At 35.2% G+C, this 27448-nt stretch overlaps 1 protein-coding gene across 1 annotated transcript in view; it reads right to left on the minus strand.

Moving 5' to 3' along the window:
• The window catches only part of LOC123608564 (protein eyes shut homolog), a 373016-nt gene that overhangs the window by 65989 nt on the left and 279579 nt on the right, over window positions 1–27448 (minus strand). Inside the window, exons 4-6 of the mRNA XM_045498670.1 lie at window positions 26496–26689; window positions 25154–25284; window positions 2380–2494 (exon numbers count right to left, since the gene is read on the minus strand). Of these exons, the coding sequence (XP_045354626.1) occupies window positions 2380–2494; window positions 25154–25284; window positions 26496–26689 (440 nt within the window). The remainder of the gene's footprint in view (window positions 1–2379; window positions 2495–25153; window positions 25285–26495; window positions 26690–27448) is intronic.

Consider the following 27448-nt stretch of genomic DNA (forward strand, 5'->3'; position numbering starts at 1 on the left):
GAAAATTAAAAATAAACGTCAGGATAAATGCTCAGAGACTATCTTGAAACATAACAGAAATGAAAACCCAAAACATAAGTAACATAAAAGAAATTCAAACCAAAGTAGGAGAGACATTTCAATTAGACAATCTCCTATTGAGGAAAGGGTAAATATATTTTAAAGGAAAAAGAAGTGCTAGTACATTGTACTGAAAGTAGGTATGTATATAGTATCTATAAGTATGAGTTCTGGAGTTGCATAGAGTAAGTTTAAATCTATCTTAATCCCTCCGTATCAAAATGTATGAACTTAAATATTAAAAGCTCAGGGGCGCCTGGGTGGCTCAGTCGGTTAAGCGTCCGACTTCAGCTCAGGTCACGATCTCGCGGTCCGTGAGTTTGAGCCCCGCGTCGGGCTCTGGGCTGATGGCTCAGAGCCTGGAGCCTGCTTCGGATTCGGTGTCTCCCTCTCTCTCTTCCCCTCCCCGGTTCATGATCTGTCTCTCTCTGTCTCAAAAATAAATAAGAATTAAAAAAAAAATTTTTTTAAATAAATAAAAATAGAAGCTCAACAGACATTTTAAGTTTCTATAAATTGAATGGTATTTAAGCGTAGATCATGGAATACTACTTGGCAATGAGAAAGAATGAAATATGGCCTTTTGTAACAACGTGGATGGAACTGGAGAGTGTTATGCTAAGTGAAAAAAGTCATACAGAGAAAGACAGATACCATATGTTTTCACTCTTATGTGGATCCTGAGAAACTTAACAGAAGACCATGGGGGAGGGGAAGAAAAAAAGAAAGAGAGGGAGGGAGCCAAACTATAAGAGACTCTTAAAAACTGAGAATAAACTGAGGGTTGATGGGGGGTGGGAGTGTGGGGAGGGTGGGTGATGGGCATTGAGGAGGGCACCTGTTGGGATAAGCACTGGGTGTTAAAAAGAAAATTAAAATATGAAATCAACGAGATCAAATGAAGTAATGACTATAAATGATATGCTATAATATCTAAGGTATTACAGATGCAAAATAAATATTATGTTCTAATCCTGTATATTATTGTACAGTAACACTATTATATTTTAGCATGTTTCCAGAAGTAGACAAATGTATACATATAAATTTGTCCATGATTCATTCCATAAGTTGGCTTTTCATCACTTAAAAAAATATTTCATTAAAATATTTTGTATTTAAAGAAAAAAATAAAAGGCCATAATCCTACCCTCATTTGCCAGAACTGTTTTAAGAAATAAAGCATGATAGGGGCACCTGGGTGGTTCAGTTGGTTAAGTGTCCAACTCTTGATTTTGCCTCAGGTCATAACCCTACTGCTTGTGGGATCAAGCCCTGCATTGGGCTCCATGCTGACAGCATGGAGCCTGCTTGGGATTCTCCCTCTCTCTCTCTCTCTCTCTCTCTCTCTCTCTCTCTGTCCCTCCCCTGCTCGTGTATGCTCTTTCTGTCTCTCAAAAAAAATAAATAAACTTTTTTTAAAAAATGAAAAAAAGCATCATAAACAGATTTCAAGTTCCCTTTATACCCTCCCTGATTTCTTTCCCCACCTGTCCCCTTGGAGAACTCTTCTAGTAAAGCCAGTGTGTGTATTTCTGATATATGTATTTATATTTTTGCTATATATTTACATAATCAGAAAATATTTAAATAGTTAAAAAATAACTAATCATTATCAGACTATGTATATATCTACCAGACTTCAATAAGATTTTAAAATTCAACATTGTTTGATACTTATTAAGTAATAATACATGTCACTATTGTTCACTTATTTTAACCACTCATCATAATTCCACAGTGTGACTACGCCATGATGAATTTACCCACTGTCCTATCCATAGGCTTTAGTTTGTTTCAGGTTTGCTATGAAAATTCTTGTATGTCTCTTTCAGTGCACACCTGATAATTTCTCCAGGAAACATACTAAAAGTGGAAATACTGAGTTGTAGGATATGCCTTACATTGTGTGCAGCACACCCATTGTGTATTTGTAAAGTCATTTTAAAAACCATGCACCAAAAAAAGAGCATATTTGTATATTGTAACTCCAAGACTAATTTTATTCTCCATCTAATTTAAGAGCTAAGGCATTAGTGACTGTGGTTTTATATATACAGAGATATATCACCAGGATTCAATTAACTATATACTTATTTTGCAATAAACACACTTACTAGAACTCTTATTAATGCCCTTCCTACATAATTCTTATAAGTTAAACATGTCTACTACTAAATTTATAGAAGTCATGGTTAAATATACCTATAAGGATATAATTCTCTGGCTTAGATTAATAAAAGCATGTGAAATACAGACTGCCTGAAGCTATTGTATTTTCAAGTGCTAAATTACTCTGCCATGTATGAAATTACTTACTCTGAATCTTCCACTTATATTGAAATGCCATCCTTCATTCAGACAGTTGATGCTGAGCAGTCTACAGTGGTCAATTACTTTCTCACAGTTTTTTCCAGTAAATCCTAGCAAACAACTGTAAATACATCCATGTAAATAGGAAAAGTTACAATGTAAATATTATCACAAAAGTCTATTAACAATCTGACAAAAATAATAATGCTTTGTTTAAATTACATACAAGGCATATTACTACCTGATATTTTCAACCATTAATTTTGTCTATGCATATTTCTGTTCTTAGTTATCTATTTAGTGAGAATCTGATAATTTCTCCAGGAAAGGCTATTCATTTAATAGCCTTAATATCATCTTTTGAGAATTTAAAAGTAAAATAAACTTAGGCCTAATTGAATACTTAACAATAAAATACAGGTTTTATAAAACTATCGGAATAAAAAAGACCATTATTAAAATGTGAAAAAGAAAGATGACAGGTGAGATTTCTAATGCTTAGTAAAGCCATTCTCCACTGATGATTTGCTACAAGGATCTGATGACACACATGAATTTGAGACATAGTATAGAGAGTTTCATTGAACAGTAATGGTATGCCCACAATTGGGCTAATTGCAGAGATTTATTTATGTTCATCCTTACTTTAAAAAAAAAAAAAAACAAAGCAATCTTGTAGTGTAAATGCCTAGGAATAAGCTTTTTTGATTGTAATGAGAATGCCTGACATCAATCTTTTGATTGACAAGGCATCCACTTCAGACATCCATCCCTAGTAAATGTATTGCCAGCTGTATGACACAGCTACTAGCTACACAACTAGATCAGAAGCCAGGCCTTCCCTTCCCATGAAGTTCCCTTTTAACAAACTCCTGTGTAACTAAATAACTGACCACCTGAGTGACCCTGCATTTCCTTTCCCACTCCCTAATTCTCACTCTTTCATTCTAAATTCACCAGTAAAGAATGAATCTGTGAAACTGCAGACACCCCACTCTGGACTCCAATGAAACCAGAAACCTAGGTCCACGTATTTCCTCTCTATCTCTGTGCCAGCAACTTGGCTGCTGGCCTGTGGGCATGCCTTGTACCCCCCAGAACTTGGGAATGCTAAACCTTGTTTTTCAAAGATCCCTGATGGTAGGTGCATCTTGCAATCATACGAGTCACAGGGGGCAGTCTAGCCATAACATTGGCTTCTGTGGGGGAAACATATGCAGAAGCTGCCACAAGTGGTATTGGCCCGGGTGATTCCCCAGGCATCCCTGGCTGATAGCATCTCTATCAATAGGTTGAGACATGCAAAAACAAATCTAGATACCAGTTTACTTCAATTCATGAGCTGCAATCAATAAGATGCTAAGAACACACAGTGTTCTGTCTTTCTTTGCCCTCACTTATTAATTTGTGAGAAATATTCCTGTACTTTAAATCACATTTAGTAAACTTTCTATCAAAAGTGAATGGAGCACCAAATTAAATGATGATGTGTCTCTCTAAAGTGGATACTAGTGATTTTAAGACTGAAATAATACTTCTTAAGACAAAGTTGTTTTAAACCGATTTAATAATGAAGCAAATTGTACAATATATTAATTATTTCAAGTTTATTTTAAGAACACAGGAGAATTTCATAAAAGAAGGAATCAAAGGTCATGTTTACACAGTTTAATGGAAACAGCATCAGTAAAATACTTAGTAATTCTCTTTCCCTGCTGTTCAAGGCACAGCATGGCACTTTCAACTTGTAGAATTAAATCATTCCCTCCGTTGTGTCAGCAATGCCATCCATTTTTTAGCACCTACTATGTTCCAGCCACTAGTTTAATTATTTTCACACTATTTTCTTATTTTCACATTTAATCCTTATAAACACTGTGTGATACATATTATTACCACTATATTAAATTAAGAAACAAACTCAGAGAAGTTAAGAGATTTACTTTGGTCATATGACTAGTTTTAGAGATGTTATTAAAATTAAGTATGGTCTAACTTTATATGCATTATATTTGTTACTCCATTAATAAAAACTGTTAGGACATGTTTACCTTACTTCTCTCATTCTGAGGATCTACCTAGAAACCCAGAAATCACTCCAAGTATCACTTGGTTATGAAAGGAAGCATTCTTACTCATTTCTACTGGGAGTAGAAAAACAGAAGTAGCAGGAATAAGGAAACATCAGAATGACTTAAAATTTTGGTTTGGTGAGTAATACTTATCATATCTCCATTTTCCTTTGGGAGGGAATGAATCCAACTGTTGATGACTAACTAAGGACAAGTGTAGTATTTAGACTTATCTTATTCTGGAGTATGGTTTCCAAAGAGAAGGATCAGAGCTATAGTCATTCATGAAATCAGATCAACAGGTTTCAACTCCTAGAAAGATGTTTCTGAAAAAAGCAGAACTTACTAATTATGAAAAGTTGGGCCGAAGTATTAGCACCCTCACAACATACCTAGAAGGAAGCCCCAAAACACCATTTATAATACTTGGCCTAGGGAGGTTTAACCCAAAGGCAAAGGAAATCCATAATGAGAAAATTTTTCTGTAGAGTTAACAGGATATCAACCTTCCATGCCTCCACTCCTACTCATGGTTTGAAATCTAAGAGGAGCTCTTGAACCTCATCCTAATGACATCCTAACAACTCAGTCTGCAGGCAAGGAAAGAAAAGGCTACTATTCTTAACACAAGAATTTAAACCAGGGGTGCCTGGGTGGCTCAGTTGGTTAAGTGAGTGACGCCTGATTTTGACTTAGGTCATGATCTCATAGTAGTGGTGAGATCGAGCCTGTGTCAGTCTCTGTACTAAGCAGTGGAGTCTGCTTAAGATTCTCTCTCCCTCTGCCCTTCTCCCATTCCTCTCTCATTCTAAAAAAAAAAAAAAAAAGACTTTAAACCAGAGAAAATAAAACCAAACAAAAAGAAATAAAAGCAAACTCTAGAATAATACAGATGCTTTGAGAAATTCTATTACAAAAGTGCAAGTAAAGATGAAAACTTCTAAAGGTAAGGAAAAATAAATGAAAGAGAAAGAGAAATTTCAAACAGCATCAATATTTGCCTCAATAACTTAGACAGATATGATTTTCATGAAATACAATACAGAAAATAATATGGTAAAATAGCATATAAACAGGGAGGTGACTTAGTAGCTAACAAAAATAAAATGGAGCCAAGAGTTAAGAACGAAATGCTTTGACGTTAAAATACGTAGAAATAAAATATGTTCAATATAAACACTAAAGTCAGAATTGTCACCTCACCCCCTCCCCCAAATACATCAGAAGTATATAATTCATATTTGGGAATATACAGCAAAAAGTGGAAGAAAGAAAATATAAAAAATAAACACTTAAAACACAGTGAATCAGAATATTTTAAAAGCTTGATAAGGACAAAGATACATTTTATGAACTGGTTTGTGTGAATATCAGAACACAATAGCTAATATTTGGCAACTTTCTGTAAACTTTATTATATTTAGCTTTTCTACCCTTTCTTCATTCATATTCCAATCTTCACAAAGTAAACTATACTGGCTTACTGATACATTCCCTATGACATTACAACAGGCATAAATTTTAAGCAAAATACAGTGCCCAATAATTTTATTTTAAATTAAGTCTTAGTACAAAATAACGCTGACTATATTTTGCATCAAGAGAAAAGTACTACAATTAATGAGGCCAGAGTCATTTCTTTAAAAGATCATGGGATATATATTTTTCCAGAATGTGTAATTAAGAAATCAAGAGAAAGAACACAAATGCACAAAAATAAAAATGCAAAAGGGAATATGAGGACAAATGGAAGCTAACAACACTACATATTCCTTAGTGCAATTATGCCAAATAGTTTATGTCAAAATATAGATTGCCAAAATTGAATTAAAATAAAGGTTGAATAGAATATTTGGTGGAACTAACTAAAAGATGCTGGACTTATTTATTTATATGAATGAAGAATTCAAATTCCTATTAAAGAGATGATTCTTGTGATATGTTAGTCTTGATTCTAAGAAGATGTTTGCTAGTTATCTATCAAGTTATCAAAAATTTTCAGAATTTGGATGCAAAAGACTCAAAATTTACAACAATAGTTACCACTAAATCCATACTTGAAAATGAAAATAAATATGTTGTATCTATTGACACAAAATTATATTTCTAGGAATTTATCCTGAAGAAATAATCAGATGTAATAAATATATATTTACATCCATATTTCTGCCATGATATTCCAAAGCGCCTACAGAAAGGAGACAACTTCTAATGTAAGAGGTCATTCTAATCTACCATCCTGGCCCACCATCACTCTTCCATACCACCAATAATCCAAGGACATTATAAACAAGAAACCAATTCATGTCCAAATTGTCCATTCTTCTTCAGAAACCTTGGTCATCAAAAGTTTCACATTAATGATTCCAATTTTCATTGTATATTTTAAATATAATTAATTTAGCATCATCTTAGCTTTTTTTTTCTCTCATAAAATGTATATTTTACTCTTGAACTGAGAAGAAACAAAACATTTTGTTCTCAGGCAACTAGAGCAGTTCTCTACGACTAGAGCTCAAAGTGAATAATGAGAGTAGCAAGAGAAGAGAAAGGAGAAGGTGATCATGAAGGAATTTGTAAGAGTTACCTAAGTATCAAAATGTAAGACTGAAAACCAGGAGATTTGGAAGTAGGGAATTGAAATGAAAGAAACTAAACAATTAGGGGTGCCTGGGTGGCTCAGTAGGTTGAGCGTCTGACTTCAGCTCAGGTCATGCACAGTTGACAAGTTCGAGCCCCGTGTTGGGCTCTGTGCTGACAGCTCAGGGCCTGGAGCCTCCTTCAGATTCTGTGTCTCCCTCTCTCTCTGCCCCTTCCCTGCTCGTGCTCTGTCTCTATCTCAAAAATAAATAAACACTAAAAAGTAAAAAGAAAATAAGCAACTAAACAAGTATAAATGATGAAATAGGCTTTGTATGAATCAATGGTAATACGTCATTATATTGAAGACTATAATTATCTTAAATCTCTTTAACTGAAGTTAAAAAAAAAAAAAAGGTGAGATTGAGACACTCCAGAAAGAGAAAGAGGTGTCAGGTCAACTTTTAGATCTGAAATTAAGGTAAAGCCTCATCTGCTTACCTTCAAAACTGCTGTTCCCTTCTATTATCTGCCATCCACTAGTATAATGGGATCATGTAAATCCATGGTGCTGTTCATGCCTCTATTTCTCCTTACACTGTGATCATTTTATAAACTCAAATTCTCCAGGGCCTGAACTGTAACACTGATCTCCATGCTGGCTCTACTGCAACAGCTGCCACTCTTCCCAGAACACTGTGTTAACTTTACTGCTCATACCTCCACATCTACTCTACCCCAACCATGCCAAACTTTCTACTGTACATGCCATGAACACTGTCAGTCCACGCTGCTTCTCAGCCTTCCACTGGCCATGGCTTTGCCTACTTCACTCATAACCTCTATTACTCAAACTTTTGCTATAAAGTAGCTAGGTAATGTTTTACCTCCTTGGAGATCCATGCATTTAAATGATTCTCATAGCAGAAGTCTGCATACTTAGATCCCTTTGATTTACACATAGCTCTTTACAATCAGGAGTTCAGGAGTTCAATGGATGAATCCAGGTACTGGTACTCATTCCCACCCTTGAGATGAATTCTCCTTTTTGGAGAGAAATTTTCTTTTAGGGTTTCACAGAATCTTTCCTCTTTTATTTTCTTTTTTCTCCTTCCTTCCTTTCTTCTCCCCTTCTTTCTTTCTTTCTTTCCTTCCTTCTTTCCTTCCTTCCTTCCTTCCTCTATGCATTTCCAAGTTCAACATATGTTACCTTACATGCATAAATGCAAGTAGACATGACCACAGTTAAATGCCTTTATTAGGCATTATTCCATTAAGACCAGTTAATGAATATGCATACTTAACTCCAGTTTTGCCTAACTCCGTATCAGACAGCTATATGCCTCCACTGCAGCGTCCTCAGTGTTCATGACATATAAACTATCTGGATTTCATCTGGATTTGATCCTAAAGTATGATGACATCAATTTAAAAATTGAAATTTGCTTCAATATGCCTAGATCTTTTATAACTAGTCTGGCAGGAGAATGGAGGTTGAGTTTGTGGGAAACTGTAGTTTGGAGACTAATCATGGACTATTATAGTAATATAGGAGAAATGAAATAAACTCTATAGCAGTATAGAGAAGAATAAACAAATAGAAGAGATGTTCAGAAGACAGAATGAACAAAATTTGAAATCCTGTTCACATTTATTAACAGGAAGAAAACTACACAGTGCCAATTAGTATTTGGTAATTTTCTTCATACTTTTAATATGTTCTCATATTTAATATGTTCTTATATTATTTCTTTTATTCTGATTTCAGTTGCTATTTATTGTACTTCTCCTCTTCATAGTTCAGAAAGGCTCTCAAACATTTATATTCCACTAATGGTAACCTTCTATTTCCTTGATGTATTGTCAATCACATAATCTTTACTTTAGTGTGGGGGGGGGCAAAAAAATTGCTAATTGTTTCACCAATCTGGACACATAATCTTCCCTATGGAACCCCATAGTTCTTCCTCATGATGTCTACATTTCTTTCCTTTCCATTTATAAATCTTGGGACCTTGCTCAAATAATTTATGTCTTTTAGTTCTACAACTTAAATAAGATTTCTTCCACTGGATGCCCCATCGGTTTCAGGAGTCCTATTTTAGCACCTATTTTATATATGTACCTAGATATTCTATCATTATCTATTTATATTTACCTATGTGAGTATATGTACACATGTGTGTACATGCACATGTACACACACAAGCACACATTTTAATCTTCATTTTTTTCAACACCCTCATTTTTACTTCATATTCCCTTTTTGACATTTCTATTCTACTACATTTTATTTTTAGAAAGAATATTTTCCAGTTACCTTTTTCATATAGAACACCTGGATGATAAGTTTTCTGATTGTCTGCATAAATATAAATAGTTCTCTCACCACCCAATATATAGTAGTCATGTGTAAGATTTGGGGGAGGCAATATTTTCTCTTCGTAGTCTACAGATGTTTTCTAAATCTATAAATGCTATACCACTATCCTGAAGCTACTGGTGTTGACATTAAACAATGCGATGCCATACTGGTTACTTTTCCTTTGTAGGTAAATTGTTTTTTCCTGCCTTAAAGCTTGATAGATATTTCATTATGTGTTTTTTTTTTATCATCAATCTAGCTTGGATAGAGAGCATTTTTAATACTCAGACTCAGCTCCAGCTCAAAGAAATATTCTACAATTTGATTAATTATTGCTTCTCCTTCATATGTTCTTTTCACTCCTTCTAGAGTGGCTATCATGTACATGTTACATCTCCTTGATCTATTCTCCAAGATACTCAATTTTTTTTCATGATTCATTAACTAATTCATATTAAGCTCTTCAATAAATAATCCTTGAGCTCCTATTGTAGATAGTTATTTTTAATCCTTGAGCTCCTACTGTAGATAGTTATTTTTCTAGCCATGGTGCATATTCGATGGATAAGTTTTTTGTTTTGTTTTGTTTTCCCTCATGAGGTTCATCTTTTAGTGGTAGATGACAGAAAATAAAGACCTTAGATGTAGAATATTTCAAGAGAAAAGTATATCAGGTTAAAGTATATAGAAAGCACAGGTGTTTGCTATTTTACTAAGTGTGCATCAGGGACAGTTGCCCATGAGACAATTACTATTTTATAAAACCATGATAAATTTAGGGTTAGGTCACGAATGTACATGAAGATAAAACCAGATCCCCATAAATTTACTCTTGTCTCTACTTTAAAATCTTCCATAAAGCATTCTAGATTTCCATAATTTGGGTCACCAATTTCCTTTCAATTTTCCACCTACGTGAAATTGAATAGTATGTTTTTTTAGCTGTAGACTTGATATGTACATATATCTTTGTGTTTTCCTCTTGAATCTTTTCACTTATTTTGACTACAGTTATCTAATTTGATATGACTTCTCTTTCCTCCAGAAATTTTAATATTCTCAAGTTGTATTGGTTTTATTTTATCTCCTGTTCCTCTCCTAAGTCTCTGGCCTCCATTGCATGCAATATTTTTCTTTGCTAACTCAGTGTCTTAGGTGGGGTATCCTTCAGTGAATGGAAGGAAAATTGGGCCAATAAAGTTGAAGCAGCCAGGACATCAGCCCTTCCCTTAGGGACACTGATCTGGCTTCTCTCCTCCTTGGTATCACTGAACATCTGAAAGCCTTCAGTCCTTAAATTCAGAACTTAGTTAACTATGGCAAAGGAGAAGAATACTTAAGTAGGCTGATTTTGACCTACCCTCAAATAGTCAAAGTATTTATATTGATGGAGTAGCCACTCTTTTCTGGTTATTGTTCTGTTGTCTCTCTGCTAATTTACAAACGCTTGCTAGCTCACAAAGCAAGAGAATCTGCATGGATTGCTTCTGTTGGGATAGTCAGGGAAGCTAAGACCTAACTCATTGTAGTTGCTCAAGGTGTCTAGCAACCATTTTTGTCAAAGAAGTCAGTTGGGTTTTTTTTTTTTTTTAATTTTTTTTTTCAACGTTTATTTTTGGGACAGAGAGAGACAGAGCATGAACGGGGGAGGGGCAGAGAGAGAGGGAGACACAGAATCGGAAACAGGCTCCAGGCTCTGAGCCATCAGCCCAGAGCCCGACGCGGGGCTGGAACTCACGGACCGCGAGATCGTGACCTGGCTGAAGTAGGACGCTTAACCGACTGCGCCACCCAGGCACCCCAGAAGTCAGTTGTTTTAAGTATGGGGAGAAGGGAAAGAAATGCCTTACAGATCACCATGTTCTTAGAATATACAATGTATAATTACATTTTTTGTAAAAAACTATTGTTGTATAATAAATATGAAAGTAGTAAGAAACGATAAATATTTTTTTGTAAAACTAGAGAGTAAGAGGGACATAAATAACTGTGATGAAAATGTTTAAGGTATTAGTTTTCATGATAAAAAGGGAGATAATATATAGAAGAACAGAGGACCTGAAAAAGATACAAGGAAAAGCAAAGATAATGGAAATAAAATATCTTAAGTGGAAAATTTAGGGGAGAATAAAACACATTTTTATCTTCTCCATTTCTTTTTTCTCCTGAAATGATTTCCTTTAACTGCCTGAAATGTATCTCCATTACTGGGTTGCATTTTGTCAATTAAGTCAATATTTATTAGACAATTAGCTTTACTCTGATTCTTGGACAGAGTATCCAAGAACTTTGTTCTTTGACCTATAGAATACATGCTACTGATTTTAATGAGAAGTGTCAGGCTTTTTTGGGAACACAATATTAAATAAAACAGAGTAATGACAGCAAAACTTCATCACCAGCATTTTGACAAATAATTCATGTAATGCAGAAATTCTGGCATGTGTTTCATTTATTTATTTTTAAGGTGTAGAGAATTCACGTAAAAATCAATGAACCTAAATATTTAGCATATTTTAACTACAAGTTTTTAAAATATAGTTTTCAAAATACTGAGGAAAACATAAGCTTAATAAAATTAAACATGAAATGTTCCATGCTGTTATAAATAATTGGTAGGAAAATTATTGCAGTAATACACTAAAATAATGAAGTAACTACTGCAGAAAAAACCAAAAAATGAAAATTGAAAATTAAAAATTATTTGATATTTTTAAACAGCTAGCTCCAAATACAGCATGCCAACAGTGTCACTCATGGATTGGGAACATATTCTTGCTTAAAGTTTTCTAGCTGCTGAAATGGCTCTTTCAAACTCTATACCCTTCTAGGAAACGGAAGGCGGCAGTTATAAAGTAACTCCAAATAATTTTCTCTGATTCTGTTATCTTGAAATACTCCTATCACTTGTTTGGACACTTGGAGGAGGTTTTGTTACATTTTTTTTCTGGGTCTGTACCACTCTGTTATAAATGAGTTGTAATTTTTTGTCACATAGAAAGCATTGTGGTTTACTTTTGTCTCCTTTGGTTTCATAATCTATAGATGGAAATTCTGATGCAGAGTTACTTGTATCAATTTCAACACTGTCATGTACCTATTCCACTTCTTAGAAAAAGCCCTTTGAGGTAAATAAAGACCTATTTTTACAATAGAAGCTTTGCAATAACACTATACACTTGTCTTCTGTGACTTGTAAGGGCATAGGCAGATGCCTAACTTATATACTATTCATTTTATCAATTTAACTTTTTTTGCATTAACTGAGAAACTGAGTAATTTTCTGGATCTCAAGAAAATAAAGGATTCCTCTTTTATAGTTCTTTAAACCTTAAACAATGCTATTAGACAAAAATATCTGTATTTTTTAATGAAAAATAGCATGATATACTTCAAACCTAGAGAAAAAAAGCAGTATTAAAATATTAGAATAGTGATCCCTGTGCATTACTATATGTTAGACTGCAGGGGGTACCTGGGGAGTCTCAGTTGGTTAAGCATCCCACTCTTGATTTTGGCTCAGGTCATGATCTCAGGGTTGTGAGATGGAACCCCACATTGGGCTCCACGCTGAGCTTGGAGCCTGTTTAAGAGTCTCTTTCTCTCCCGCTCCTCCTTCCCTCCCCTCCCCACTCCCATGCTCTCTCTGTCAGAAAAAAAATACAAAAATAAATATGTTAGACTAGGGGGCAGGAGAAAAATCATAAATACATAAAATTATGATTACAGATAATGATAAGTGCTGAAAGGAAGCAATCAAGAAAGCAAGCTAACAAGCCAAGTTAATGTGGAGAGAATAATTGAGTAGAACTATTTTCAAATGTTTATCAAGATTGACAGGAAAGAAATTTTGAGGAGATATTTGAGCAAAACACTCAATGAAGTGCATATCAAACCACCACAGTTTCTGGGGGAAATGCCCTTTAAATAGGAGATCAACAAATAACAGAGGCTTGAAAATAGGAGATGCTTAAGGTATTCCAGAAACTTCTCAAAGACTAAAGTTTCAGCAGTTGAGTAATCAAAGGGAACATAGATGATGGTAGAGAAATAGGCAGAAGCAGTTTATGGCTAGCCTTCTAAGCATTTTAAATAATTTATATATATATATATATATTTTTTTTTTTTTAACGTTTATTTATTTTTGAGACAGAGAGAGACAGAGCATGAACAGGGGAGGGGCAGAGAGAGAGGGAGACATAGACTCTGAAACAGGCTCCAGGCTCTGAGCTGTCAGCACAGAGCCCGACGCGGGGCTTGAACTCACGGACCGTGAGATCATGACCTGAGCGGAAGTTGGACGCTTAACCGACCAAGCCACCCAGGCGCCCGTAAAGAATTTATATTTTATTTAAACGTTGCAGGAACCCATTGAGTGGTAGTGGCAGAGTAGTAACATATGTAAAAACAAATACACTGTCTTGTGTGGAAGAGATGATAAAGAAGCAAACTATCTCATACTTAGTTTAACTATAGTTTTACCACTATAATGGCAAATCTGAGATGATGGCAAATCTGTCCTCTAATATATTTACTCTTTTTCTCTTTGATTCAATCCAGTATAAGGGGATATCCAATTGATTCCGTCTTAAAAATGTGTCCATAATTCAACCACTTACCATTCCTCTCTTTCCTATCCTGTTCCAAATCACTATCTTCTCCTATCTAGATTACTACATTAACTCCTAACAGATCTCTTTGCCTTTATCTGTGTCACTCTACAGTTCAACACAACAAAGTACCATTTTAAAATAATATACGCAAGACAATGTTCTTCATTTGCCAGCAACACTGTAATACTTCCTATTTTCCTTAGAGTAACACTCAAAGACTTAGAGCAGCAGGCATGGTCTGCTTCTGTCTCATCCCTGGTTTACTCTCCACTTTCACGACTTTCCCCTTCTTTTTCCAGACTAGTGACACTGGTCTCATTAGTGTGACCTCAGTAGGCCAGTGATTGTGCCTGGAGTACTCTCTCTCTCTCATGGACATTTTTTCTCCTGGAAGTTGCATGTTCCATCACCTCACTCAAATCACTGCTTTCTTAATGAGGTTTTCATTTAATGTCCTCCATATACTTAAATGAAGAATCAAAACAAGGAGGTCAAGTGGGGGGAGGGGTATCAAACTGTTCCAGATGAGAATTTTTTGTGGCTTGAACATGGATGTTAACCTCATAATGATAAAAGTGTTCATATTCATTAAAAGTATTTATGAGAGAACTTAAAGGATTTGCTGATAATGGACAAGAAGGGGGCTAAAATAGACACTGGGAAATCAAATGTTAAGTCTAAAGAATGCTTACAGAAGATCACATTTATCCAGGGATTGAAAATCAACACATTGATATGGAATATATTAAATTTGAGATGCGACATCAGACATGTATGAAAGAAAGTAGACCCATGTTTACCAGATGGGATGTAGAATTAAACAGGCTTTGTGTTTTCAGGTCATTATAACATAGAAAAAGAGAGAAAATGAGTTTAAGAGTGGAAGTATAGGTATGATTTTAAAAAGTAAAACAAAGACTAAATCCAAGGGTGATGGCAGAGGAAAGCGATTGCAGTCAAATAATTAGAGGTGCATACTGGTTGTAGAAAAACATTACATAATTTTGGTGTTAAAGTACATGAATGAGTGAACTTGAAATACATGAATTGGTGATCAGAGAGTAGCAACTTAAATCAAGGTGTCGTAGGCATGCAATTACAGGTCATGATAATTTATAATATATGACCATAGGAAATTTGCCAAGATCAGGAGGAGGAGGAAAAAGTTGTTGCAAAAAAATTGTCAAAGGATTTAAAGAATCAAGATAGGTGAATTTACAAGGTGAATATCAAAGTCATCAAGGAAGATGGCAGCAGTGCTAGAGAAAAGGACAGCAAGCCAGAGGCTAAAGCCTTTAGAAGAAGATGGACAGGAAGGGAGAGGAAAAGATACTTGAAAAGGAGATGTGGGAGGGAGAAACAATGAGTTCGAGAGAGAATAGTATAGCTGATGTCCTAGGCTAAAAGTAGACAGGCCTTTCAGAACGAGGAAGAAAAATATGACAACAAGGGCAAGGCTATCTATACATTTCTTTACCAGTGGTACACAGGTTGTGGAAGAAGGTATAGTAGCCACTTAAGGGGATTATAGGCCCTCAGGTTTCAGTCAGAAGAAGAAAGTATACAAACGAGATTGGGGTTATAGAGAATTTGCTGCTGACAAAATGAGATCCAGAAGGCATAGCAAAAGAGTATTGGATACTAAGAAGTGTTAGACATTGTGCAGACCATTATGGGGCTAAGATTCATCTGATCAGGTATGCCATGGAAGACTTAGAGGTCACACAATGTTGAGTCAACCTTCATGCATAGAGGTATGCACTAACTTCAGTCATAACGCTTCATTATTTATTATTTACAAGGAAATTAGTCCAGGACTAATGGGAAGAAGGTAATACTGATGTGAACATATCTTCTCAAAATGAGGTATTTAGGGGATCAGATTTGAGAATGACTTCTGCCAATTATAACTTCCCTGAAAGTATAAAATTATATTAACAGTATCAGAAGCTATTCTTGATGAGGAAATGCCAATAATGTCCTAGATATTTTCCATTTTAATATAGTTTATAACCAGCGTCTGAAATTATGAAACCATAAACTTAACAAACTTTTTCTATGTTAAATTTCAGGATGATTTATTCAAAAGAGGAAATTAGTCTTATAAACATGGCTATTGATTTCAGGCAAAGAAAAATGCAGCAACTAGCTTTTGATATAATTAACTCCAAGAAATTGAGGTTTCCTATTAGCTTAGAATTACTGAATGACCAAATGGAAGTACTCCATTAATTAACAAATTCTGATCCAAATGTGTGATTGCTATTTTAAAAAGCATCTTTTAGAATTAATGTGAAAATATAATTTTATTATATGTTAAAAGGAAGTATGTTGACCTATGCATTTCTGTGTCTACAATGTTCTTTTTCAAAGTCACATTGCATTCTTAATTAGGTTTACTTGTGACACAAACTGAAAACCCTAATTCTACCCATGGCTGTCACGCAGACTAATGAAATGCTGAAACTGACTTGAGGAAAAAAAATATGTTAATACATTGAATTGACACTTAAGCAGGGCAAGCAGGGCAAGCAGGGCAACCCAGTGAGTAGGAAACAGGGAAACTAAAAAAAAAAGGTGAGAGAATAAAATAGAACATTATTATATACACCATTCATATACCAGGAATAATCTTGGAATTTGAGTAGAAAAAATAAAATTTAGAAAGCAAAAATATGCCTATCACAAAATTTGTGATTTGAAAGATATAGTATTTATATATTCTTCCAATATCTATTTATGGTGTCTTTTACAAAGATGACTCTCAATAAATATTTGTTTAACCCAATTGCTTTTCAGGTTAGGAAAAATTGTAAGAGAAATATACTGACTGCTTTTATTAACATGTATTTCCTCATTTTAAGGTTTCCTCATTTTATACTGAATGTCTAGAATGTGATTGTCTTTACACATAGAAAGTATTAGAGTCATTGCATTCAGTAAATATTACAATAAATAAATGTATCTTCCTGTGTGTGTTTGTGTGTGTGTGTATGTATGTGTGTGTGTGATTAGAAGTATGGTTCAATATAGTCTTCAAAGCCTTTATGTGGTCTTATGTTACAAATCCTTCCCAAACTAGTGTATAGAGGAGGATTCAGAATCCTGTATTCCAGGCCACAATGCCCTTCCCTTCACCACCTGAGCACCTCCATCAGTTAGGTGATCAGGAGGCCTAGAAAGCCACACTGGAGCTGTGGTCTGCAATGCTTTGGATATTTCCACTCATAGAAATGAAATGGTGCCCATAGAGACCTGCCACTTTAGCACTGCCTTTGAAGAGCTGTCCACTGAGCTCTGTGAATTCTGACAAGACCTCACACCCCTAGTTGATGCCAAAACTCACTGTCGCCCCACCATGATCTATGTTTGCGACCATCATGGTTAACCCTTTGTCACCATTTACCTCAGACACCTCAAGAACTCAGAGCATCCTAGGCCTTTCCTCACCATCTGACTCTTTCCCCCCAATCATCTCTGTACACATTTTTCATTTTCACTGTAATCTTTTCAGTCATGGCTACTCTTTCTCCCTCTCCCTTCATATTTAGGGGCTGGATGTCAGGTAGGTGTCTTTTTTCCTCATTGTGGCTTCAGGAGGATCAGTGTCCAAGCCTTCTCCTCAAAAAATCTCAGTGGAGAATGATGCCATTAAACCATGCTATACATATATCTTCTTGTTCCTTTCATGGTTGACCCTCCTGGGCATTCACTATATTCTTTAATGCTTAACACCTGTCTCATTATATATTTTTGTAAAATAATCCCAGTCTTAACTTGGTTATTTCAATATCTGCAGAGCGGATACATTTAAAATCCTAGTGTTTTGGAGGTCAGGGTACTGTCTCAACTCAAAGATCGCAATCTTTGCAGGGCACCTGGGGGACACAGCTAGTTAAGCATCCAACTTTAGCTCAGGTCATGATCTCAGAGTTTGTGAGTTTAAGCCTCATATTGGCCTCGCCACTGTCAGCCTGTCAGCACAGAGTCAGCTTCAGATCCTCTGTCCTCTTCTATCTGCCCTTCTCCCCACTTGTGCTCTACTCCCCTGCCCTCCCCAAATAAAAAGATTGCAATCTTCATATTAACTGCACAGACTATTCTCACTATAGTATTCCATACACTACTATCATGTATAATTATCTTCCCTCTATAATATTAAATTACCAATATTAATTTCAAACATCTCATATTCCACTCACAACCTCATTTCCCTATCTAGCTTACTCCTAGTCCTTTTTTCTCCCCAACGATTAAAAAAAATTTTTTTTAATGTTTATTTATTTTTGAGTGAGAGAGAGACAGCATGCGAATGGGTTGGGGCAAAGAGAGAGGGAGGCCCAGAATCTGAAGCAGGCTCCAGGCTCCGAGGGCTGAGCACAGAGCCCGACACAGGGCTCAAACTCAGGAGCTGTGAGATCATGACCTGAGTCCAAGTCAGACGCTCAACTGACTGAGCCACCCAGGCGCCCCATCTCCCCAACAATTCTTAATCCCCATGATCCACTGATCCTACCAACACATCAATATCTATTACCCTCCATCATGTCTTCACTTGTACCTGGATTATATCACACGATCCATTTCCATACTCACTTCCTGCATATACCCTCAACTCATATGCCTCATTTCCCTCCATTATCGTCGCCTGGTCAAAATTTAACCTCAGTTTAATTCAACATCCAGGCTATTCCATGTGGGTATATGAATAACAACATGTAGTTTGAGGATGTTATACTTTACCATGAATTCATCTTCACTAATTTCAAGAAGAACCTTCTTGCTATGTATCAATAATGTTATTATATTTCCCTCTTATTATATATAACAATTTTACACCTTCTCGTCTCCTTTGCTTCCTACTTCACTTGAGGAATTAATCAGAAGACAGTTTCCATAATATCACACACCACATATTCAAAGAACTATAAGCATAAATATTCTACATTTTCTGCTATCACAATTGATGTAACATACTCTGTCCTATCTAAGCCAATTCCTTTGCTTGTGTACTATATATCCCATTTATTTCACCTAATACTTAAAAATTACCTGCTTTGAAGTTACTTCAGCTGTCTTTATATTGCTACTACTTTATATTGCTATTATCATTTAAAGGTAAAGCCTAATTCTTTCATTGTATTCACTTGTAAACTGTGTCTAATCAATATTTTTTCCCATTCCTTTTGTTTTCTTCCTTCCTTCCTTCTTTTCTTTCCCTTTCTTTCTTTTAAAAAAAATTTTTTTTTTAATGTTTATTTATTTTTGAGACAGAGAGAGACAGAGCATGAACGGGGGAGGGGCAGAGAGAGAGGGAGACACAGAACCGGAAGCAGGCTCCAGGCTCTGAGCCATCAGCCCAGAGCCTGACGTGGAGCTCGAACTCATGGAACGTGAGATTGTGACCTGAGCTGAAGTCGGATGCTTAATCGACTGAGTCCCCCAGGCGCCCCTTTCTTTCTTTCTTTCTTTTCTTTCTTTCTTTCTTTCTTTCTTTCTTTCTTTCTTTCTTTCTTTCTTTTCTTTCTTTCTTTCTTTCTCTCTCTCTCTCTCTCTCTCTTTCTTTTTGTACCATATAGTGAGCAAATTTTTCCTATAATTCTGTCAAATTGTTCTTTTTAGAAAACAATACATTATCTCCAATTGCCAATTGCATAGATCAATTTTCACTTACCTCTAACTAGATCTAACCACATTCTTTGAAAAGTCTGGCACTGTCTTAATATTCTTAAAATATTTTATAGTTTCTGTAATGACCCTCTGCATTTTTTTTTCACCTCAATTCACTGACCGCTACTTATTAGCTTCATATTCCATTCCTTAAACTCTCTTGGGTCCATGGTATCAGTCTGCAAACCTCTCACTTCCCTATCAAGATTCACTGTAAACTAATTTAATTTGTTTCTTGTTTTTTTTATTAGTTTTTTAGAATTTATTTTGAAAGAGACAGCGTGTGAGCAGGGGAGGGTCAGAGAGAGAGAGAGAGACAGAGAGAGAGAGAGAGAGAGAGAGAGAGAGAATCCCAAGCAGGCTTCGTGCACTCTGTGCACAGTCTGACACACGGCTCGAGCTCATGAAACTGTCAGATCATGACCTGAGCCGAAGTTGAATGCCTAACTGACTGAGTTACCCAGGTGCCCAGGTTTCCTGGTTTTAAATGCCATCTGTATATGACTAGCTTTCAAATGTATATATGTCACCCAGACACCTCCTTTAAAATAGCAACAAGCATACCTGAAAGCTTACCTTAAATATCTTCACTCGACTCTATTATGTGTCTCAGCTAATATGTGCCACACTGATATCTTGATTTCTATGCCTCTCAGCCATACTTCTCTTCTTCCAGATATCCCCATTTTAGAAAATTCTATTTCTAATCTTTCAATGGAGTGAATAACCTTAGAGTAACCCATGACCTCTTTTTTATCCAGTCCTTCAGAAAAACGCTGAATCTTCTTTAGAATATATTCCAGGGGTGCCTGGGTGGCTCAGTCTGTTAAGCACCCATTTCGGCTCAGGTCATGATCTTTTGGTTGGTGAGTTTGAGCCCCACATTGGGATCTGTGCTGACAGCTCTGAGCCTGGAGCCTGCTTCGGATTCTGTGTCTCCCTCTCTCTCTATGCCCCTTCTCACTCACACCCTGTCTGCTTCTCTCTCTCTCTCTCTTTCTCAAAAGTAGTCTTGACTTTATGCAGAGTGAGACTGTTTCTGGCTGTTTAAAAATCCTCTCAGCCTTACACTTATGTATATTTTGTCTGTGTCCACTTCCTGGATTTCCTGATGGCTGTCAGATGGCATCCAGTAGCTCAGCTACACTGTTCAAGACAGTTTGTTGATGTCACTATACAGTTTGACGTTTTACATTCTTTTAAAATCTCCAGCAGGAGATTCTGTTTTGTGGACTTTCTGCCAAATGGTTATTTAAGGTATCAAGGTGCAAAAAAGTGTCAAATTTACTTTAAAACAAGTTTGCTTTCCTGTGTCTAAACAAACAAAAAAGGGGTTAAAAAACCCCACTTCTTTCACCTCTGTAAACAGAGAGCAATGATGGTAGAGAAAATTCTCTGGTTTCTGGTCTCCCATTTCTGTGTCACGTCCTAACGCTGGAAATGGGAAAAGATCTCCTTACCAAAACATTCACTATGGATGACCTCATTGTCTAGCCAGTGCTGACTCTAAAGGTTACACCACTCTTCTGGTTAAACCCTTGTGTAGCTTCTGGGTGTTTGTGTATTTGAGAGCCATGAAAACTCAGTGTGCAGCCTTCTTACATCATCATAGTGTAATTACATTAAGAGTCACTGCTTCCTCTTAGAGGATACATCAAGGATCTGCTTCTCAGGAGCCACAGATAGGGAGACATCCAACCTATCATAGTCTCTGAGATCTGATCCTTTTTTCACCCCCTCCAAAGACACCTATCTCTCCTATTTCCCTCAGCATAATCCTCTCTGTCTTACAACTTGCAATTCATTATCTTAACCTCTTGTACATTGCTTTGAACAGTACTGGACAGTTTCTTCCAAGATGCTTTCTTTTCATCCTCATCCATTCTCTACTGTATTTCAGAATGCTGAACTGTGACTTCTGCCAGGTCCTACTAATGTGCTATACTAGCAGAAAGTCAGAGGTGAGAGGAGAATAAGGTCAGCTATTCATTTCCTCTACTCCCACACTGACAGACTGTAGGTTGTCAGTAACTGTGTTTACATAAGTTCATAGTTCATGTCAGAATGTTCTATACTACAGCTACAGTTCTCTCCCTGGTTTCTATTAACTGCATTCTTAGCTTTCCTTTCAGCAGTGTGGAAGGGAAACAGCTCCACACTGTTCCTAAATTCGGGATGATCAATCACACGTTGCTGTTTTCCTTTAACCCTTCTCAAATCCTTTATTCTTTTCATTCAACTCTTCTGGATTATTCTGAGTGAACCACAGCTGGTTTCCTTTGAATATTCAGACAACCTTTTCAAGCATTCTTCTAAATAATTTCTTTCATTTTCAGCAATCACTGTATCTCCCAAACTGCACTTTATTTAAAAAGTTTTAGGGGCGCCTGGGTGGCTCAGTCGGTTAAGCGGCCGACTTTGGCTCAGGTCATGATCTCGGGGTCCGTGAGTTCGAGCCCCGCGTCGGGCTCTGTGCTGACAGCTCAGAGCCTGGAACCTGTTTCAGATGCTGTGTCTCCCTCTCTCTGACCCTCCCCTGTTCATGCTCTGTCTCTCTCTGTCTCAAAAATTAAAAAACGTTAAAAAAATTATTAAAAAAAAAAAAAATATATATATATATATATATAAATTTAACCAATGTATTGATTCCCTGGCTAAAATATTCCTCAGTCATATCAGAGAATCACCAAATATCTACCTGTCTGATTACTCTAAGGCATCAATTATCCATTTTCCATTTTCCACTAGGGTCCACTTGTACGCCACTTGCTCCCAGCAATGTTATTTATGATGCTTCATTACTGCTACTTATTGCTCTTAAAAATGACTTTTTTATACCAAGTTCACAGACTTCTAAAGGTTTCAGTAGTCTAGGTGTTGAGAGAAATGATAGTTTATAGACACAAGTAAAAATTGACTCCTTTCTGACACCGTGTTGCTTGTGGTCACTAGATACCAAATAAATTCTTATAACTAACGGTTTACTCTCTTTCTCAAGGGGGTCATTTTATTTCAGTTCCTCTCTCATCTAATCATAGGAATTCAGATCTAGTCCAGATGCTTAAACAGAGAATCTGATACCATCATCAGTATTCTATTCTCCACACTTCACTTCACTCCTTCCCAACCCCACATTTTTTTTCTCCCAAATTCAGAATACAGAGGAAACACTTGGGTTGAGGTGTATGGATGTAGGAGGGAAAGAAATAAGGAGGGTTTTCAGCATTAATACTGTCTGAGCTCAGCTCCTCTTAACCAGGAATTCTTAAAGTATGGTCTCCAGAACAGCAGTTGCAGCATCACTTGAGAATTTGTTAAAAATGCACATTTGCATTCCCCATCCCAGATTTATTGAATTAGAAACTCCAGGGGTGGGAAATAGCTGTTTGTGTTTTAAAGATCACTTTAGGAGATTCAAATCAGCTAAAATGTGTTACAGCCAAAGTGTGAAAATCATTAATCTAGGGGAAAAAATACCTTTTAAGATAGCTATGCATGGATAAATTGTTTTTTTTTTTATTTAAAGGTATTTTTGTTGCAGCGCTTTCATTTTTCTTAGTTATTTTCAATCATTCCCTTAATCTCCTTTGAGACAAGAAAAAAAGGCTCCAAGACTCTGTTTTGTGTCATTGTTTCAACTTCATGCTTTATTAATCTTTATTGATTATGTCTTTATCGTTTCTTTGAGTCAGAGGTAGAAATGTGTTTGACTATCAGTGTGAGTTTAGGGTGTGGGAATCTGGGTACTGGAAATTCAGGTCTTGTGTTCCACATCTGTATCACACTCCTACTTATTTCTGAGGCTTAGGTTTTCACTCATCACTCAAATTAGACTTGTTATTTGTGTCTTGTTGAAGCAGTTCTGTTTTTACACTCCTCTTCACTTTCCTTATAGTTTACCTTCCATTAATAAAGAGTCTTATTTAACCAAAGAAGGGAACCATGTTTTTATTTAAGTAGATTGGAGATAAGCACAGTTTTTGCCAATTCTTGAAGAATGTGGTAATTTCAACAACGAGAACACATATTGTGGGGCTCACATTAATTTCATGAGTAAGTTTGCTTCAAAGTTGTTACAACTAGCCTACCCACGTGACATGTTTCATCCATCTCAGGGAAACCTAACTGGAATTTCTACAGTGTTCATCCTATCTAGCACATGTTTAACAAAGCATTCAAAACCAAACTCCATCATTTTAAAATTAAGTCAATTAATTAATAATAGAACAGTCAATTGAGAGTTGGCAACAATGCTATCTAGCTTTCCTGTTGATGATGAAATTTAAGACAAAGCCTTCTACACAACCACAATAATGCTAAAAATAAGGGCCAATAATATCATCATACTTAATAAAAAATGAAATCAATATTATATATGTGAGTGCATATTTACCCATATTTATAAAACACTACCCATTCTTTTAAATGATCATTTTTCTAAGTATCTTTACAAATATACTTGCACTATAAGGCTCAGAGCTAGAAATTATAAATTAAAAAGTCAATATTTTTAAAAGAATAAAAATTGAATTTATTGATAAATTAATATATGATTGAATGCATATACAAATTTGTGTGGACTGGTTAGATCTTCTAAGATATTGATATAATGAAGAAGCTTCTCTTCACTTTCTTTTGAAAATGTCACATGTAAAAGCTTAGTATGTTTTTTCAACTTTGCATTTAGATTCCTTTTGAAATTGATGAAAATTCTGTCCTTTGTACATCTGTAATGTGTATGCATATTCTGTTTTCTTTCAGTGTGTTTAAGACTTTCCTGTATCATAGCTTATAATTTTCTGCTTTTATGAATATTCTAAAATTTTGAGGCTGTTTATTGCCCTTCAGTAATGCCCAACAGAACTTACTTTAAGCAGCCAGATAAAAGTCAAGCAAGTGTGAAGAGTACAAATTGTACTTCCTAATGGTGTGAGAAAGTATCCATAAAGCTATTTGAAATGGACTAAAATTCTAAGCCCGGATAACTAGGTCACTTCTGTCATTTACAAATGGGTAATTTTTAGCAAATTCTTATTTAAATAAAGCACTATTTCCCCAAATCCTGCCTAAAGACCCTAACTAAAAACTATCAGCCAAGGTCTGCAAATTAAAGGGAGAGATGGTTTACTCTATACTTCTAAAATATAATAACAACACTGTCTGTGTATATCTACTATATACTTGTAGTTATCTCTTTTTTATACACCTTCAAATACTATTCAGTTATTCTAAATATCTGTTATAAAACAAATATATGTTTTATAACTGTTAACCAAATTATGCCTGAGAATATCAAGTATGTATTTAAAACAAACAATTCATAAAACCCCAATTAAAATGTTTCTACTTATACTTGAAAAAGAATATTAGATGCCGTTAAATAAAATTTAAGCTTAAAATAGAACATTGTTTTATTTTTGTTCACATGGCTTTAAAACCCATATATTTTGTTCAAAAAATAAGAAAGTAATTAATCATACCTGCAATGATAATCTTTCTCAAATTTTGTACATGTGGTATTATCCTTGCAAGAAAATGACTCCTGTGGTGTTTGAAGTTGTCTCTTACAAAGCTTGCCTGTAAATATTGGTGAACAGATGTACATGGTATCCTAGGAAAGATCAGAAAGTATTTTTTATAAAAGTTTTTGGATATTTCAAAGAAAATGAAATGATTCTTATCTGGAGAGACATAGAAGCTATTTTCATAAGCATATAGAAGTTCTCTGTGGAACAACATGAAAGATTTCTACAATGTCACAACAGTGTATCCCATCTCATACACTTTTCCTACCACTTGAATGTAACATTCCTTAAACTGAGAATTAGAAACTATCACTTTCTCCTCCTTGTAGGTAAGCAAGCTGTGATGCTCTTTCATTTTCAAGGCTATGTTTTAAAGGCCAGATAATGTCTGTCTAATTATCTTAGGATGCTTGCTCTTGGCACCCAGCCACAATGCTGTGAGGAAACCTAGGCCTTACAATGAAGTTACATTTAGGGTTCTGGATTGATAGCTCCAGTAGAGGGTCCAGTTGACAGACAGCCAGTAGCAACCACCAGACATGTGAGTTAGGATGCCTTGAAGATATTAATATGAAACCATAATATAAATTCAATTATGGATCTTAAAATAAAAAGTGAATTGTGGAAATTATTACATTATTTCCTAGTCTTATTTATTAAAATGTTAAAATATAAAAATATCAAATATACAAAATATTAAAAAGGAATAAAAAAATGAAATGTTTACAAAATTACATTATTACATTATATTACATTACATTTTTTTAAAATGTTTAGTTAATTTAAGAGAGAGAGACAGCGAGAGAGCGTGAGTGGGGAGAAGGGCAAAGGGAGAGAGAGACAATCTTAAGCAGGCTCAATGCTCAGCGCTGAGTGCAAATGGGGCTGGATCTCTCCACTGTAAGATCATGACCTGAGCCAAAATCAAGAGTCGGATTCTTTAAGTCACTGAGCCACCCAGGTGCCCCTAAAGATTGTTTTTAAATGTTTTATTGTTTGTTTGTTCATTTTTTACTTAAAATAGGAAAAAAATGTAAATCAACAAATGAAGTATCTTTTCTGATATTCCCGAGTTTGAAATTTATAATATGTTAATGCAACTTTAATTATATTTGTACTTTTGTAAATATATATATATATATATATATTTACCATTATATTTATTATATATTTACCATTATATTATATTATATATATATATACATATATATACACACACACGATATATCTATATCTACCTATCAGTGTATCTATCTATCTATCATCTATATCACTCTCTTGCTAAATTCAGACTTACATTTGCAATATGAACACAGTTAGTACCATTCTGACATGGTATTGATGGACACTCACGGACATCAGTTTCATGGTTTTGATTGAAAAATCCTTCTGGGTATTCACAAATGTAAGCAGAGCTTTTGTTTTGGCAAATTTCTCCTTTCCAACAAGACTGAGAAATATAACATTTCATTGACTTCTTACAGTATGGACCTTAAAAGATCACACAGACACACAAAGAAAATATGAGCATAAAATGTAGCAAAACTCATTATAAAGAATGTCCTCAGAGTTCATTATAAAAAAAAAGATGTATCATGGCATAATTTATGTGTCATAAAACATACCCATTGCAGATAATTTACACATTGCAAAATAACTTTTGCAAATGTGTAGAGATATTTGACCATCAGCACAATCCAGTTTCAGCATATTTTGATTACCCAAATAAGAGTTATTTTATTATTACTCTTTGATCCTAACTCTAGCCACAGACAACCATTAATCTTTCTGTCTCTATAGATTTGCTTTTCAGTGCATTTCAAATAAATGAAATGGTACAATATGTTGTCTCTTATGATTGACCTCTTTTGCTTGGGATAAAGTTTTTGAGGATTTGTAATGTTATATCATGTACCAATATTTTGTTACTTTCTATAGATAAATATAATTGACAATATATACCTTTTGTTTATTCATTCATCAGTTGGTAAACATTTGGGTTGTTTCCACTTTTTAACATTTATTGAGATATAATAGACATATAAAATTATATTAGTTTTAAGTTTACAACATAATGATTCAATATATGTAAATATTGCGAGATGATCACCACTTAAGTCTAATTAACATTCATCATTACCCATAGAGTGACAAAATTTTCTTGTAATGAGAACTTTTAACATCTACTCCCTTAGCAACTTTTATGAATAATGAATTGAGGAACAAGTATTTGGGTGGATATGTATTTTC

The sequence above is a fragment of the Leopardus geoffroyi genome, chromosome B2 (assembly GCF_018350155.1).
Source record: "Leopardus geoffroyi isolate Oge1 chromosome B2, O.geoffroyi_Oge1_pat1.0, whole genome shotgun sequence".
Taxonomy (NCBI): Eukaryota; Metazoa; Chordata; class Mammalia; order Carnivora; family Felidae; genus Leopardus; species Leopardus geoffroyi.